We start from the raw sequence: 12,764 nt of genomic DNA, 5'->3' as shown, positions 1-12,764 counted from the left end.
TCCAGGCTAGGCAACACAGTGAGACTCTTGTCTCCAAAAAAAAAAAAATAATAATAATAAAAACAAAATAAATTAAAAATTCTTAGAGACCGGCTAGGCACCTGTAGTTCAGCAGGTAGGGGTGCAGGCCACATACACCAGGGATGGTGGGTTCGAACCTGGCCCGGGCCTGCCAAATAACAAAGACAACTACAACAAAAGAGTAGCTGGGTGTTGTGGTGGGCACCTGTAGTCCTAGCTGCTTGGGACACTGAGGCAAGAGAATTGCTTAAGCCCAAGAGTTTGAGGTTGCTGTGAGCTGTGACACTAGGGCACTCTACTGAGGGCGACAAAGTAAGACTGTCTCAAACAAAACAAAACAGAAAAACAAACAAAAATTCTCGGAGACAAAACACACAGTAGAACTTCTGTATGCTGACCATCGGCAGGACTATAACAAACTGGTCAACAAAAACCAGGCTTGCTGTACTGATAATAATGCAGTCCATGTCTGGTCTGTGAAAATTAGGTCAACTTGAGGTTTTCAGTTATAGGGAGGTGGTCAGCTATGGAGGTTACTATAATTATAATGAATTGAAGAAGCCAATAAAAGTTAATTATTTCTTGGCTCGGTGCCCGTAGCTCAGCCACATCTACTGAGGCTGGTGGGTTCAAGCCCAGTCAGGGTCTGCTAAACAATGACATCTGCAATCAAAAAGAAAAAGAAAAAAAAAAGCTGGGTGTTGTGGCGGGCACCTGTAGTCCTAGCTGCTTGGGAGGCTGAGGCAAGAGAATCGTTCAAGCCCAAGAGTTTGAGGTTGCTGTGAGCTGTGGTGCCACAGCACTCTACTGAGGGCGGCATAGTGAGACTGTCTCCAAAAAAAAAAAAAGTTAATTATTTTTCTCATTTTACTTTTTGAGAAATGTTTAGTATAAAAGACAACCTAATTTGCTGATTCCAACAATTATAAAAATATGCAACATGAATAAAATCAGCGTTTAAGTTAATCTAACTCAGATTTCTAGTAAACTAAGTTAAAAGTGAATTATGTTTTCTCCAGGTTTCTAGTGGAGTCAGATTCCTTGTCTTTTAGAGATGAGCTGTTTTATAGCATCAGAGAAATGTTATTTACATTCAGGAAGTGTTTATTTATGTTCAGATCATTCCCAGAGGGTAATTTAAAAAAAATCCTTTTTTTAATAATAATTCATTGGGCCAGGCACGCACGGCTCATGCCTGTCATCCTAGCTCTTGAGAGGCAGGTAGATTGCCTGAGCTCACAGGTTTGAGACCAGCCTGAGCCAGAATGGGACCTCGTCTCTAAAAATAGCTGGGTGTTGTGGCGGGCTCCTGTAGTTCCAGCTACTTGGGAGGCTGAGGCTGAGGCAAGAGAATCGCTCGAGTCCAAGAGTTTGAGGTTGCTGTGAGCTGTGATGCTATGGCACTCTACCAAAGGTGACAAAGTAAGACCCTGTCTCAAAAAGAAGAAGAAGAGTTCTCAGAAAACAGTAATTTAAGATTTCTGGACTTGATTACCTATAAGGTATATAAGGATAAGAATGTAAAAGCAAACAGATTCTCTTTTTTATTTTAGTGAAAAGTTAGAAGACTGTTCACGCAAATTGATAAAAGAGAATGGATTAAATGCAGGCCTGGCATTTCCTACTGGGTGTTCTCTCAATAACTGTGCTGCCCATTATACTCCCAATGCTGGTGACACAACAGTATTACAGTATGATGACATCTGTAAGATAGATTTTGGAACACACATAAGTGGTGAGTTCTTGAAAAAAATTCCTGCCCCCCATCCCCCCAAAAAAAACCCTCTAGTTTTTATCTCTGTTAGAGCAGTAAATACTCAACTCCCAAGTTTTATTATTTTCACTTTCAAGTAGAGTTGTCTTGAGGTTGATTTTAAGATTTACATTTACTGGCTCTGGCCCGTAGCACAGTGGTTATGGTGCCAGCCACATGCACTGAGACTGGTGGGTTTGAACCCCAGCCTTGGCTGGCTAAACAATGACAACTGCAACAAAAAAAAATAGCTGGGCATTTTGGCAGGTGCCTGTAGTCCCAGCTACTTGGGAGGCTGAGGCAAGAGAATCGCTTAAGCCCAAGAGTTTGAGGTTGCTGTGAGCTGTGATGTCATGGCACTCTAAGGAGGGCAACATAGTGAGACTCTGTCTTAAAAAAAAGAAATTTACATTTACTGTGAAGCATTCTGTGAAGTGAATGGAATAAAATGAAAACTGTTAGGTAATTGTGGTTTTTTTTTACCTTCTGTATCGCAGCATGAAAAATACAATCCTATATTTCTTCATTGAGATCATTATTTTCATACATTATTTGAGTAACAACAACAAACATTTATGTAGAACTTTTAAGTTTATCAACCTTTTTATGCATGTTTGCTTTTCTAAATTCTCCCCAAAACTCTGTTAGAAAAATGATTTGTTATTTCACTTAATAGTCTAGAAAGCTAGCTTAGATTAACTGCTTATGTGAGGTTTCTTTAAATTTAGGGCCCTTTGGTCCTGTACATTTTCCTCTGTCCTCCATTTATATGTTCATACAACATTGTAGGTGAGCCCAGAATTGGTACAGTCTTGGAGTGATATGAAAATCTTTTATATGTACTTTTTACTTTATTCGAGCCCATTATTCTGTTTTCCTGTTAACTAGCAAGGTTAATAGAGTAAATGCTATAAAGTAGGTAAATTGACTAGCTGCTAAGTAAACTTAATTTTCTCTTTCAGGTAGGATTATTGACTGTGCTTTTACTGTCACTTTTAATCCCAAATATGATACGTTATTAAAAGCTGTAAAGGATGCTACCAATACTGGAATAAAGGTATGTGAACTGTAAGCACCCTTTATTTAACTTAAAAGTACTGCAGCAATAAGTACTTTTTAGCATGTTTTACATCTTTGGGTATTACCAAAGGTGAATAAAGCTGGTCTATTGTCTTTAGAATCTTTTTAAATTTTTTTACTGAGGTAAAATATACATCAGTAACTTAGCATCTTCACCTTTTCTTTTTTTTTGAGATAGTCTCAAAGCAAATAGATGGAAGTAACAGGAAGAACACTGTTACGATCTATTTTGTTTTTATAATGTAAGCATTTAAAAATTTCTCCCAGGGGCCTGGGGTGGTGGCTCACACCTATAATCCTAGCACTCTGGGGACTGAGCCTCAGTGGATCGCCTGCACACTACTGGGAGCTACAAAGTGAGACTGTGTCTCAAAAAAAAGAAAAAAATTTCCCCCTTAGCTGTTTTTCACTGTGTCCCTTAATGTTTGGTATGTTATGTTTTCTTTTTTTGCTTTCCCTTGTGATTTGTTCTTTGTTCCATTGGTTGTTTAAGAGAGTGTCTTGTTTAATTTCTACAATCCTATGAATTTTCCAGTTTTCTTCCTATTACTGATTTCTTTTTTTGAGACAGAGTCTCAAGCTGTCACTCTGGGTAGTGTGCGGTGCTGTCACAGCTCTCAGTGGTGTCACAGCTCACAGCAACCTCAAACTCTTGGGCTTAAGCGATTCTCTTGCCTCAGCCTCCTAAGTTGCTGGGACTATAGGCGCCCGCCACAACACCTAGCTATTTTTTGGTTGTAGTTGTCATTGTTGTTTGGCAGGCCTAGGCTGGATTCGAACCCACCAGCTCAGGTGTATGTGGCTGGTGCCCTAGCTGCTGAGCTACAGGTGTGGAGCCCTGTTACTAATTTCTATCTATCACCACCCTGCCATTGTGGTTGAAGATACTTTGTATAATATCCCTTTTTTTTTTTTTTTGAGACAGAGTTTTACTCTGTCACCCTGGGTAGGTAGAGTGCCATGGCACCACATCTCACAGCAACCTCAAACTCTTGGGCTCAAGTGATTCGCTTGCCTCAACCTCCTAAGTAGCTGAGACTACAGGTGCCTATCACAGTGCCTGGCTAGTTTTTCTATTTTTAGTGAGGTCTCACTCTTGCTTAGGCTGGCCTCAAACTCCTGAGCTTCAGTGATTTACCTGCCTTGGCGTCCCTGAGTGCTAGTATTACAGGTATGAACTACTGCACTTGGTCGCTACTTATCTTTTAAAATCTATTTGAGTCGTAATTTGTGGCCTAACAGATAATCTATCTTGGGAATGTTCCGTGGGCAAGAAGAATGTATATCCTATGTTATTGGGTAGAGTGTTCTATATGCGTCTGTTAGATCTAGTTGATTTATTGTTTAAGTCCTCTGATTCCTTACTTCTGTCTGGTTTGCTCAAATACTTTGAATTCCTCTAATGAATTTTTTATTTCAGTTAACATACTTTTAAGCTCTAGAATTTGTAGTTTCTTTTAGGCTTTCCATCTCTTGATATTTTCATTTTCTTTACAGTTTTTTTTTTTTTCTTGAAGAGAATTGTTTTGAAGTCTGTCTAGATCTGCTGTCAGGTCTTTTGCATGGAATTTTGTTTTTGTCTTTTTCCCTTTCCTTTGAATGGATGTTCTTTCCTGGTTTTTTTTTTTTTTTTTACATGCCTTGTGATTTTTTTTGTGTAATATTATATATTTGCATGTAATTTGATGACTCTGGAAATCACATTCTTCTTCTTCCCAAGGGTTTGCTAGTGTTCTGGGGTTTTTTAGTTTTTATTCTTGTAGGCTGTCTCTGCCTATTAAGAGTCCACCTGAGGTGTAAACTTAAGGTGTCCTCAGGTCTTTTCTGAGCCTGCACCTTGCCCTGGGCTTGTGTGCTCACTTTTGAATTTCTCTCACACGTGCAACTGTTTTTGAATGTCCTAGTCTTTAATGTCTGACTCCCAAAAGGGAGAAAAGAAAAAAATGAAATGAGAGAAGGAAGGGTACTGGCCTTTTAAATTTCCTTGAAGTCACTTTAGCCAGAGGGGTAGTGAGTGCCAGGGATTTGCAAGTATAAAGGGAGGTGCAACAATGGCCACCCACCTCTTGGTCTGCAGGTCTGTGATGAGAAGCAGCAATCAGGGATCAGAGCATAGATTCCCAGTATCAAGCTTTTCCTTTTCACCAGGCTCCCCCAGGTTGTGTGCAGGTTGCTCCACGAACATGTGCTGCCAGCCATTGAGCTTATGGTGCAGGATGAAATAGCACTGCTACTATTCTAAGAGCTAAGACTGAGGGAGATTAACTGCACTTGACCACATGATCCTGCCCCTGTAGGTTACAAGCCTTGTGTAGACTTTAGATTCCTAGCACAGTTCTTGTCTAGCTGGGGAGATAGATTCTTGCTGTTTACTAATCTGTCATCTTCCCAAACTTCTCCCCAAAGTCTGTTACATAGGAAGTTACATTCCAAATCAGTTTTTCTGATTGTCTCTTATTTTAAAAGGTTAAGAAAGTAAATTGCTATAAAAGTTTACACTTTAAGTAACAAAATATGCATGATATTTTTTTAGTGTGCTGGAATTGATGTTCGTCTATGTGATGTTGGGGAGGCCATCCAAGAAGTTATGGAATCCTATGAAGTTGAAATAGATGGGAAGACATATCAAGGTATATTTTTAAAATTATGTCTTATTTTGAAATTAAGTTTATAAACTAGTATTGCGTGCTTTCTTTGTGTCAGCTGCTTCATGTTTATATTTTGGGAATAAAAGAAGGGAAGCAGGGGAAATGACCTAGTCAGAGCATGATAGTACTGTGATCGCTAACTGGGAACTAGCTGATAAGACACCTGGAGAAATATCCTAAGGTAGGCAAAATATGGACGAAGTTTTCTATGACTAGTCACATCAAGGCTCCAGAGAAGCTAGCGACCCTTTCCATTTGTGACTTAACTAACATTTTTCTTTTTTCTTTTTCTTTCTAAGAGACAGAGTCTCATTTTATTGCCCTCAGTAGAGTGTCAGTTTACAGTAGCCTCCAGCTCCTGGGGTTAGGTGATTCTCTTGCCTCAGCCTCCCAAGTAGCTGGGACTACAGGTGCCTGCCTGAACGCCTGGCTATTTTTTGTTGCAGTTTGACCAGGGCCACGTTCAAACCGGCCACCCTTGTTATATGGGGCCAGCACTCTACCCACTGCGCCACAGGCGCTGCCCCACATTTTTTCCTTGAGACACATTCAGAATTTGGATGGCAGTTAATTCCTTGTGTGACCCTTTAATTCTCAAGTCTCTTTGCCTCTTAATCTTTCCTAGCACTGCCTTAGGTATATATTCCCAATTACCTTTGCCTTCATTCATCTCTGTTAGTCCAGCCCTCCAGTTCCCTGGTTTGTCTGCCATCCCCCAGCCACCATTCTCCTTCATCTATGTTTATTACTGTCTGTATTCCTGCTCTATGAACTTTCTTACAGAATATTTCCTTTAGTTGAATCCTCTTTCTTTTCTTCATTTTCTTCTTCTTCTTTTTTTTTTTTTAAGGGACAGGATCTTATTCTGTTGCCCAGGCTGGAGTACAGTGGCATGATCCTTACCTCACTGCAACCTTGAACATCTGGGCTCAAGTGATCCTCCTGCCTGCCTCAGCCTCCCAAAATGGCTGGGATTATAGGCACATGCCACCATGGCTGGCCTTTTTTTTTTTTTTTTTTTGCCAAGAGATGAGGTCTTACATTGTTTTCCAGGCTGATCTCAAACTTACAGCCTCAGGTGATCCTCTTGCCTCAGCCTCCCAGTGTATTGGGATTACAGAGTCACTGTAATCCCAGTGGCTTGTCACACCTTTATAGACTTATGAGTGGAAATTCTCACTTTGCTTCCTTGCCCCTCAATAAATTCACAACATTTGGCATTCTTTGCATTCCCTATTGCCAATTATAAACTATTGTGTTTCTACCAAGTTTAGGAGTGGTTTTTCCTCTGAGACCTGACAGTGCCTGTCCTTATGCGTTCATTTGTGACTTTGACACCTGCCACTGTTCTAACTTCTGCTGGGATTCTGGATGGCTTTAGTATCTATATGGGTAATTAACACTCAGGCATCACTAGTTCCCTGACCAACTCACTGACATTCACCTCCTCAGCAATCTTTTGTGTCCAAATACTGAATTTTGTAACTAATCTTACACTCTTAAACAGCTACTCTTTTTCTTTCCACCTCTTTCATTTACTTTACTATGCTTTCATTTAGTTTATTTCTAATACATATGCTTTTTCATTTTGAGATTTTTATATCAAGATAATTCTTTGTATTTCTCTAGTGTGTCATTCATGGTTTCATTTCCCTTCTTCCTGCTTGAATCCCGTGAACTTTCTTTTTTCATTTGTACTTTAAACGCATTACTACTTTGGTTTTTAGGTTTTCTTTGCTAGCATATCTCCTCTCTTATGAACATCAGTGCAAAGCAAAATGCTCTAAAGCTACTTGCATTTGGATAGGAAATATTGCGGATAATGAAGAAAACATGTTTTGTGGTCAAGTCTAACTCTGAACTCGGTAGCCTTTGAGCACCCTAGATTCTTAAACTGTAAAGGGATTAATAATATCTGATTTGTTTTTCGGAAATGTAAATTTTGTACAGTACCTGAAATTTATTAAGTATTAACAAATATTTATCATTCCTCTCTTCCTGCCCTAGTTCTGGGATTGGTGCCACAAATAAAGAGCTTATTCAGGTTCCTCTGAAATCTTTTTTTCCTTTTCAGGAAGTTACTTAACTTGATAAGTAATTGATAAGAAAAGTAGCCAAATAGGCCTAACATCCCTTAGCTTTTGCCATGTTACATTAAGAAAACCCCATCTTCCTTATTATTTTATCTCTGTTCTTTGAAGAATTCTTCTTCTATTCTGTGTCAATCCTCCCACCTCCTTTGGGATATCAATGTTGATTTGGCTTGTGGGGTCAGTTTGCCAGATCTTGGAGAAACAGTAATGCTGTCTTATTTCAAAATAAATTTAGTTTAGCATTTGTCAACCTAAGTAACGTTGAGAGACTCTCCAAAATCTAGAGCATTGCAATAATAGTGCACATGCCACTGTAAACTATGTGCATATTCAGGAATTAAAGGAAGACACAGAGGCTTTTAAAGGAAAAAAACCAAAGTGGATGACAGTTGTTTTGAAATAATTATACATGGCTACAAAGATCAATAATAAAGGTGATGCCAGTCCAAGGTTAGATAGGCAGTTGAACTGCTAGGCATATGGCCTTGCAGAAATGTTTTTTGTGTAAGTTTGTGATATAAGTTTTTTGTGTAAGGCAGTGGTTTCTGTAGTCTTTTTGTTATCAGACATATAAGCATGAGAACCCTCACTTAATGGCTTTTCCTCCCCTCTATTTGTCAGGATTTCTTTTGTTTTTGAGACCATCTCACTCTTAGACGCAGTGCAGTGGTGTCTTCATAGCTTACTGCAATGTCAAACTCCAGGGCTGAGCCCCCCAAGTAGCTAGAAATACAGGCCCCTGCCGTGGACACCTGACTAATTTCTCTATTTTTAGTTTTATAATTTTTTTTTTTTTTGAGACAGAGTCTCAAGCTGTTGCCCTGGGTAGAGTACTGTGATGTCACAGCTCACAGCAACCTTAAACTCTTGGGCTTAAGTGATACTCTTGCTTCAGCCTCCCAAGTAGCTAGAACAACAGGCACCTGCCACAACGCCCAGCTATTTTTTGTTGTTGTTGCACTTGTCATTGTTGTTTTAACTGGCCTGGGCTGTGTTCGAACCTGCCAGCCTCAGTATATGTGGCTGGCGCCCTACCCACTAAGCTATTGGCACCGCCCTAATGTCTCTATTTTTAACAGAGATGGGGTCTCACTTTTGGTCAGGCTAGTCTCAAACTCCTGGGCTCTAGCGGTCCTCCCACCTTGGCCTCCCAGAGTGTTAGGATTACAATTGTGAGCCACTGCTCCTGGCTGTCAGGATTTTCTTAAAACATTACTGACTCCATTTTGCTATAACCTTTATGCATTTATATCAGAAGGTTTTTTTGAAGAGCCAATCAAGGTTTTGTCTTTCTTTGCTACCCCTCTAAATTTGTAATATAGTATATTGTTATTGTTTCACTGTTAAGAGATTTGAAATAAATCTTGCCACCTAATTCTGTACTAGAAGTAGCTTATACTGAAGATTCTTAAACTACAGAGCTCAATTTTAACTTTTAAATTGTGAGATATAATTAACACTTAAAATACATAAAGCATAAAAATTCAGCTTCTCAGTGGCAAAAGCTATATAACCTCACCACTTGAGAAATAGGGCATTACCACATTTCAGAAGCCCCTCCATCTTATTATCTTAGTCTGTTTTGTGGTGCTATAACAGAATCCCTGACACTAGGTAATTTATAAAGAAAAGAACAGAAATATATTTCTCATAGTTCTGGAGGCTGTGAAGTCTAAAATTGAGAGGTCAGGGCTTTATTGCTGCGTCTCCTGTGGCAGTAGGCAGAAGGGCAGAGTGAAGGCTTGCGAGAGCAAGAGGGGGCCAAACTCATCCTTTTATAAAGAAGTCAACTCCTGAGATAAGGAGTCATTCAGGAGGGCAGTACCCCCGTGACCCATACACCTCCCATTAAGCCCCATCTTCTAAGGGTGGACAAAATCAAACCATAGTACCCATGTGCCCTTTTCCAATGACAGCAGCCTTCTGCCTACCATTTGTGTGGTCAGTTTGCCATGTCTTAGAGAAACAGCAATGCTGTCTGAATGGTAGGTAAATTTAGCTTACCAAGTACCCCCAAGTATGAAAGTATTTACATTTGCGTTTCTTAATGTCTTTACTGTCTAATTATGTATCCTTAAATAGTTTATATTTAATTTTGAACTATATGGAATAGAACAGTATTTATATAACTGGACCTTGGCCTCATTTTTTATTGAGTAATGGTACTTACTTAGCTGACCCCATTGTTTCCTAACCCTCTAACTTTTTTTTTTCCATATTCCCTTACTCACTTCTAGTATTTAATCAATAACACTGCAATAAACTGCTTTTTATAATTTGCTAAGTTTCAGGTTATATGTATTTAAGTACCTTAATTTAAGGTTATTTAGTAGAGCCATATGTTGTTTTTACATAAATGCTTGAATTCTACAAAAAGGCCAAGAGACGCTTTGTGCTTCTAAACATTGTGTACAACTTACTTCCCTATTTATTATGACAGTGAAACCAATCCGTAATCTGAATGGACATTCAATTGGGCAATATAGAATACATGCTGGGAAAACAGTGCCCATTGTGAAAGGAGGAGAGGCAACAAGAATGGAGGTATGTGTATTATAACACATCTGTGAAAAACATTGATTTTATTTTTCCTCTAAACAAAAGGTAGTGATAATTAAGTACATAGTATGTTGATCAAAATAGCTTGCCATTCATCCTCACCCTGATAGGAATCGGCTATTTGTGCATATGGTGTCTGGGTCAGACCAGAGCCAAATGAGCTATGAAAGTTCCAGCTGAAAAAGGATTGTTTATTCAAATTTGATGAATATTTATTGAACATTTTCTAGTGCCATTCTCTTTAGTAGGCACCGGACGTATAATGAACAAAATTCCCTGCCCATATAAAACCTGAATTTTAGTAGGAGGAGGCAGAAAGCCCAGAAAGTGCTATGCAGGGAGAGGTTGGATAAGGACTGCCAAGGGCTATTTCATGTTGCTGCTTTTATCAGCTCATAAGTCAAGAGATACTAATTGTGAGTAGTAGTTTTTTCTTCTCTCCCCTTGACCTTTACATATTTTTTAGGAAGGAGAAGTGTATGCAATTGAAACCTTTGGTAGTACGGGAAAAGGTGTTGTTCATGATGACATGGAATGTTCACATTACATGAAAAATTTTGATGTTGGCCATGTGCCGATAAGGTGAGAAGACTAATTTTTTTCCACAGCCACTTATGGAGTTAGCATTTCTTTTTACTCTTGATTTTATATGACTAACGAGCATTTCTTCCAGTTTGACAGTATTTATTTTATTTGTGCTTCTAAATATTGTGGATAACTTACTTCCCTATTTATTATGACAGTGAAAGCAATCCGTAATCTAAATGGACATTCAATTGGGCAATATAGAATACATGCTTATTTTAATTTTTTTTGAGACAGATTCTCAGGCTGTCGCCCTGGGTAGAGTTCTGTGGCGTCACAGCTCACAACAACCTCAAACTCTTGGGCTTAAGCGATTCTCTTGCCTCAGCCTCCCAAGTTGCTGGGACTACAGGCACCCACCACAAACGCTGGGCTATTTTTTGGTTGTAGCTGTCACTGTTGTTTGGTAAGCCTGGGCTGGATTCGAACCTGCTGGCTTCGGTGTATGTGGCTGGTGCCCTAGCTGCTTGAGCTACAGGCGTTCAGCCATTGACAGTATTTTTTAAAGTGACTTACATACAAGGTGAGATACATTCATAAATGTATAGTTCTGTAGCCTAATAAGTTCTGTGGGTTTCTTTAGTACAGCAAAAAAAGAAAATTGGCCTGAGATGAAAATAATGTATGTAGGCAAGTATTCTCTTTAAATCCAGCTTCATAATATAGTAACATCAGAGATTATTTGCTAGCATTCCTAGTTTTTGTTCTTATTGTTTTCCCACTGGTAAACTTCATATTTCAATTTACATTGAATTTTTTACTTTTGGAGATGATTGAAACCGGGATTTATGCCTCCTTGTATGTTTAGGTTTTTGTTTGAACTTGATGTACACACAGGAAATTCCTATGATGCCACTCTCTAGATGAATATGTAGTGGGAATTTAACACACATGCATGGACACATAAATGCTGTAAGATGGCCTCCTGCTCGTTTCCTAATTCAGCCGCCATCTGTAATTAGGTATTATTGACGTTTATAAATTCTGGCTTTTGAGTGTTGAAAGAGCAACAAAAGTTTTTGAACTTTAATTACTAAGACACAGGTATGGTTTGGGTTTTTCTTAATGGGGGCAATAAACTGGTGACTCTTCCAACTATTAATCTTGGATTTACTCCTCTTAGGCTTCCAAGAACAAAACACTTGTTAAATGTCATCAATGAAAACTTTGGCACCCTTGCCTTCTGCCGCAGATGGCTTGATCGCTTGGGAGAAAGTAAATATTTGATGGCTCTGAAGAATCTGTGTGACTTGGGCATTGTAGATCCATATCCACCATTATGTGACATTAAAGGATCATATACAGCGCAGTTTGAACATACCATACTGTTGCGTCCAACATGCAAAGAAGTTGTCAGCAGAGGAGATGACTATTAAACTTAGTCCAAAGCCACCTCAACATCTTTATTTTCTAAGCTTTGTTGGAATACATTATACCAGAATTAATTTGCAACATGTTGTCTGTTTTAACTGTGGACCTATATAATACTTTGTATTCATGTTAAAAAAGAAGGAATTTGATCGAAGGCAAACGGTCTAATTAACGAAGGAAAAAGCTTTCAGGACTTTTCAAATGTTAACTGTTTTACCTTCTCCTGTCTAGGAAATGCTATAAAGCTCAAATTAGTTAGGAATGACTTAAACATTTTGTTTTGAACACCTAAGGGATGCTTTTTGGATATTTATATTGCCATATTCTTACTTGAATGCTTTCAATGACTACATCCAATTCTGCATCTATACTCTGGTATTGCTTTTTAACCTTCCTGGAATCCATTTTCTAAAAAAAATAAAGACATTTTCAGATCTGACAGCTACATTTCAATGTCTGTGGTTATGATTCTGGACAAGAAACAGCTTAAACTTAATGTAAAGAAATGTAGAGCCTTTTTTCTGGATTGTAGACCTCTACACTGAGACTTTCTTCTGGCATAGTGGCTCAAATATATACACACGCATAAAGTTAGACAGTCGCCTTTTTATTCATACATATAAACCTATGGCTTTAGAAATATTTTGCCATTTT

At 38.7% G+C, this 12,764-nt stretch overlaps 1 protein-coding gene across 2 annotated transcripts in view; it reads left to right on the top strand.

The window, feature by feature from the left end:
- The window catches only part of METAP2 (methionyl aminopeptidase 2), a 32,811-nt gene extending 20,262 nt beyond the window's left edge, over positions 1-12,549 (top strand). For both annotated transcript variants that reach the window (XM_053582600.1, XM_053582601.1), the window contains exons 6-11: positions 1,575-1,756; positions 2,737-2,831; positions 5,388-5,484; positions 10,036-10,139; positions 10,621-10,736; positions 11,863-12,549. In XM_053582600.1, coding sequence (XP_053438575.1) covers positions 1,575-1,756; positions 2,737-2,831; positions 5,388-5,484; positions 10,036-10,139; positions 10,621-10,736; positions 11,863-12,115 — 847 coding nt within the window. In that variant the 3' untranslated portion in view covers positions 12,116-12,549. The remainder of the gene's footprint in view (positions 1-1,574; positions 1,757-2,736; positions 2,832-5,387; positions 5,485-10,035; positions 10,140-10,620; positions 10,737-11,862) is intronic.
- The last annotated feature ends 215 nt before the right edge of the window (positions 12,550-12,764 follow it).

Source organism: Nycticebus coucang, chromosome 3, assembly GCF_027406575.1.
Source record: "Nycticebus coucang isolate mNycCou1 chromosome 3, mNycCou1.pri, whole genome shotgun sequence".
Lineage (NCBI taxonomy): Eukaryota > Metazoa > Chordata > Mammalia > Primates > Lorisidae > Nycticebus > Nycticebus coucang.
The sequence above is the reverse complement of the archived record's forward strand: the minus strand, read 5'-3'. Positions and strand labels throughout refer to the sequence as shown.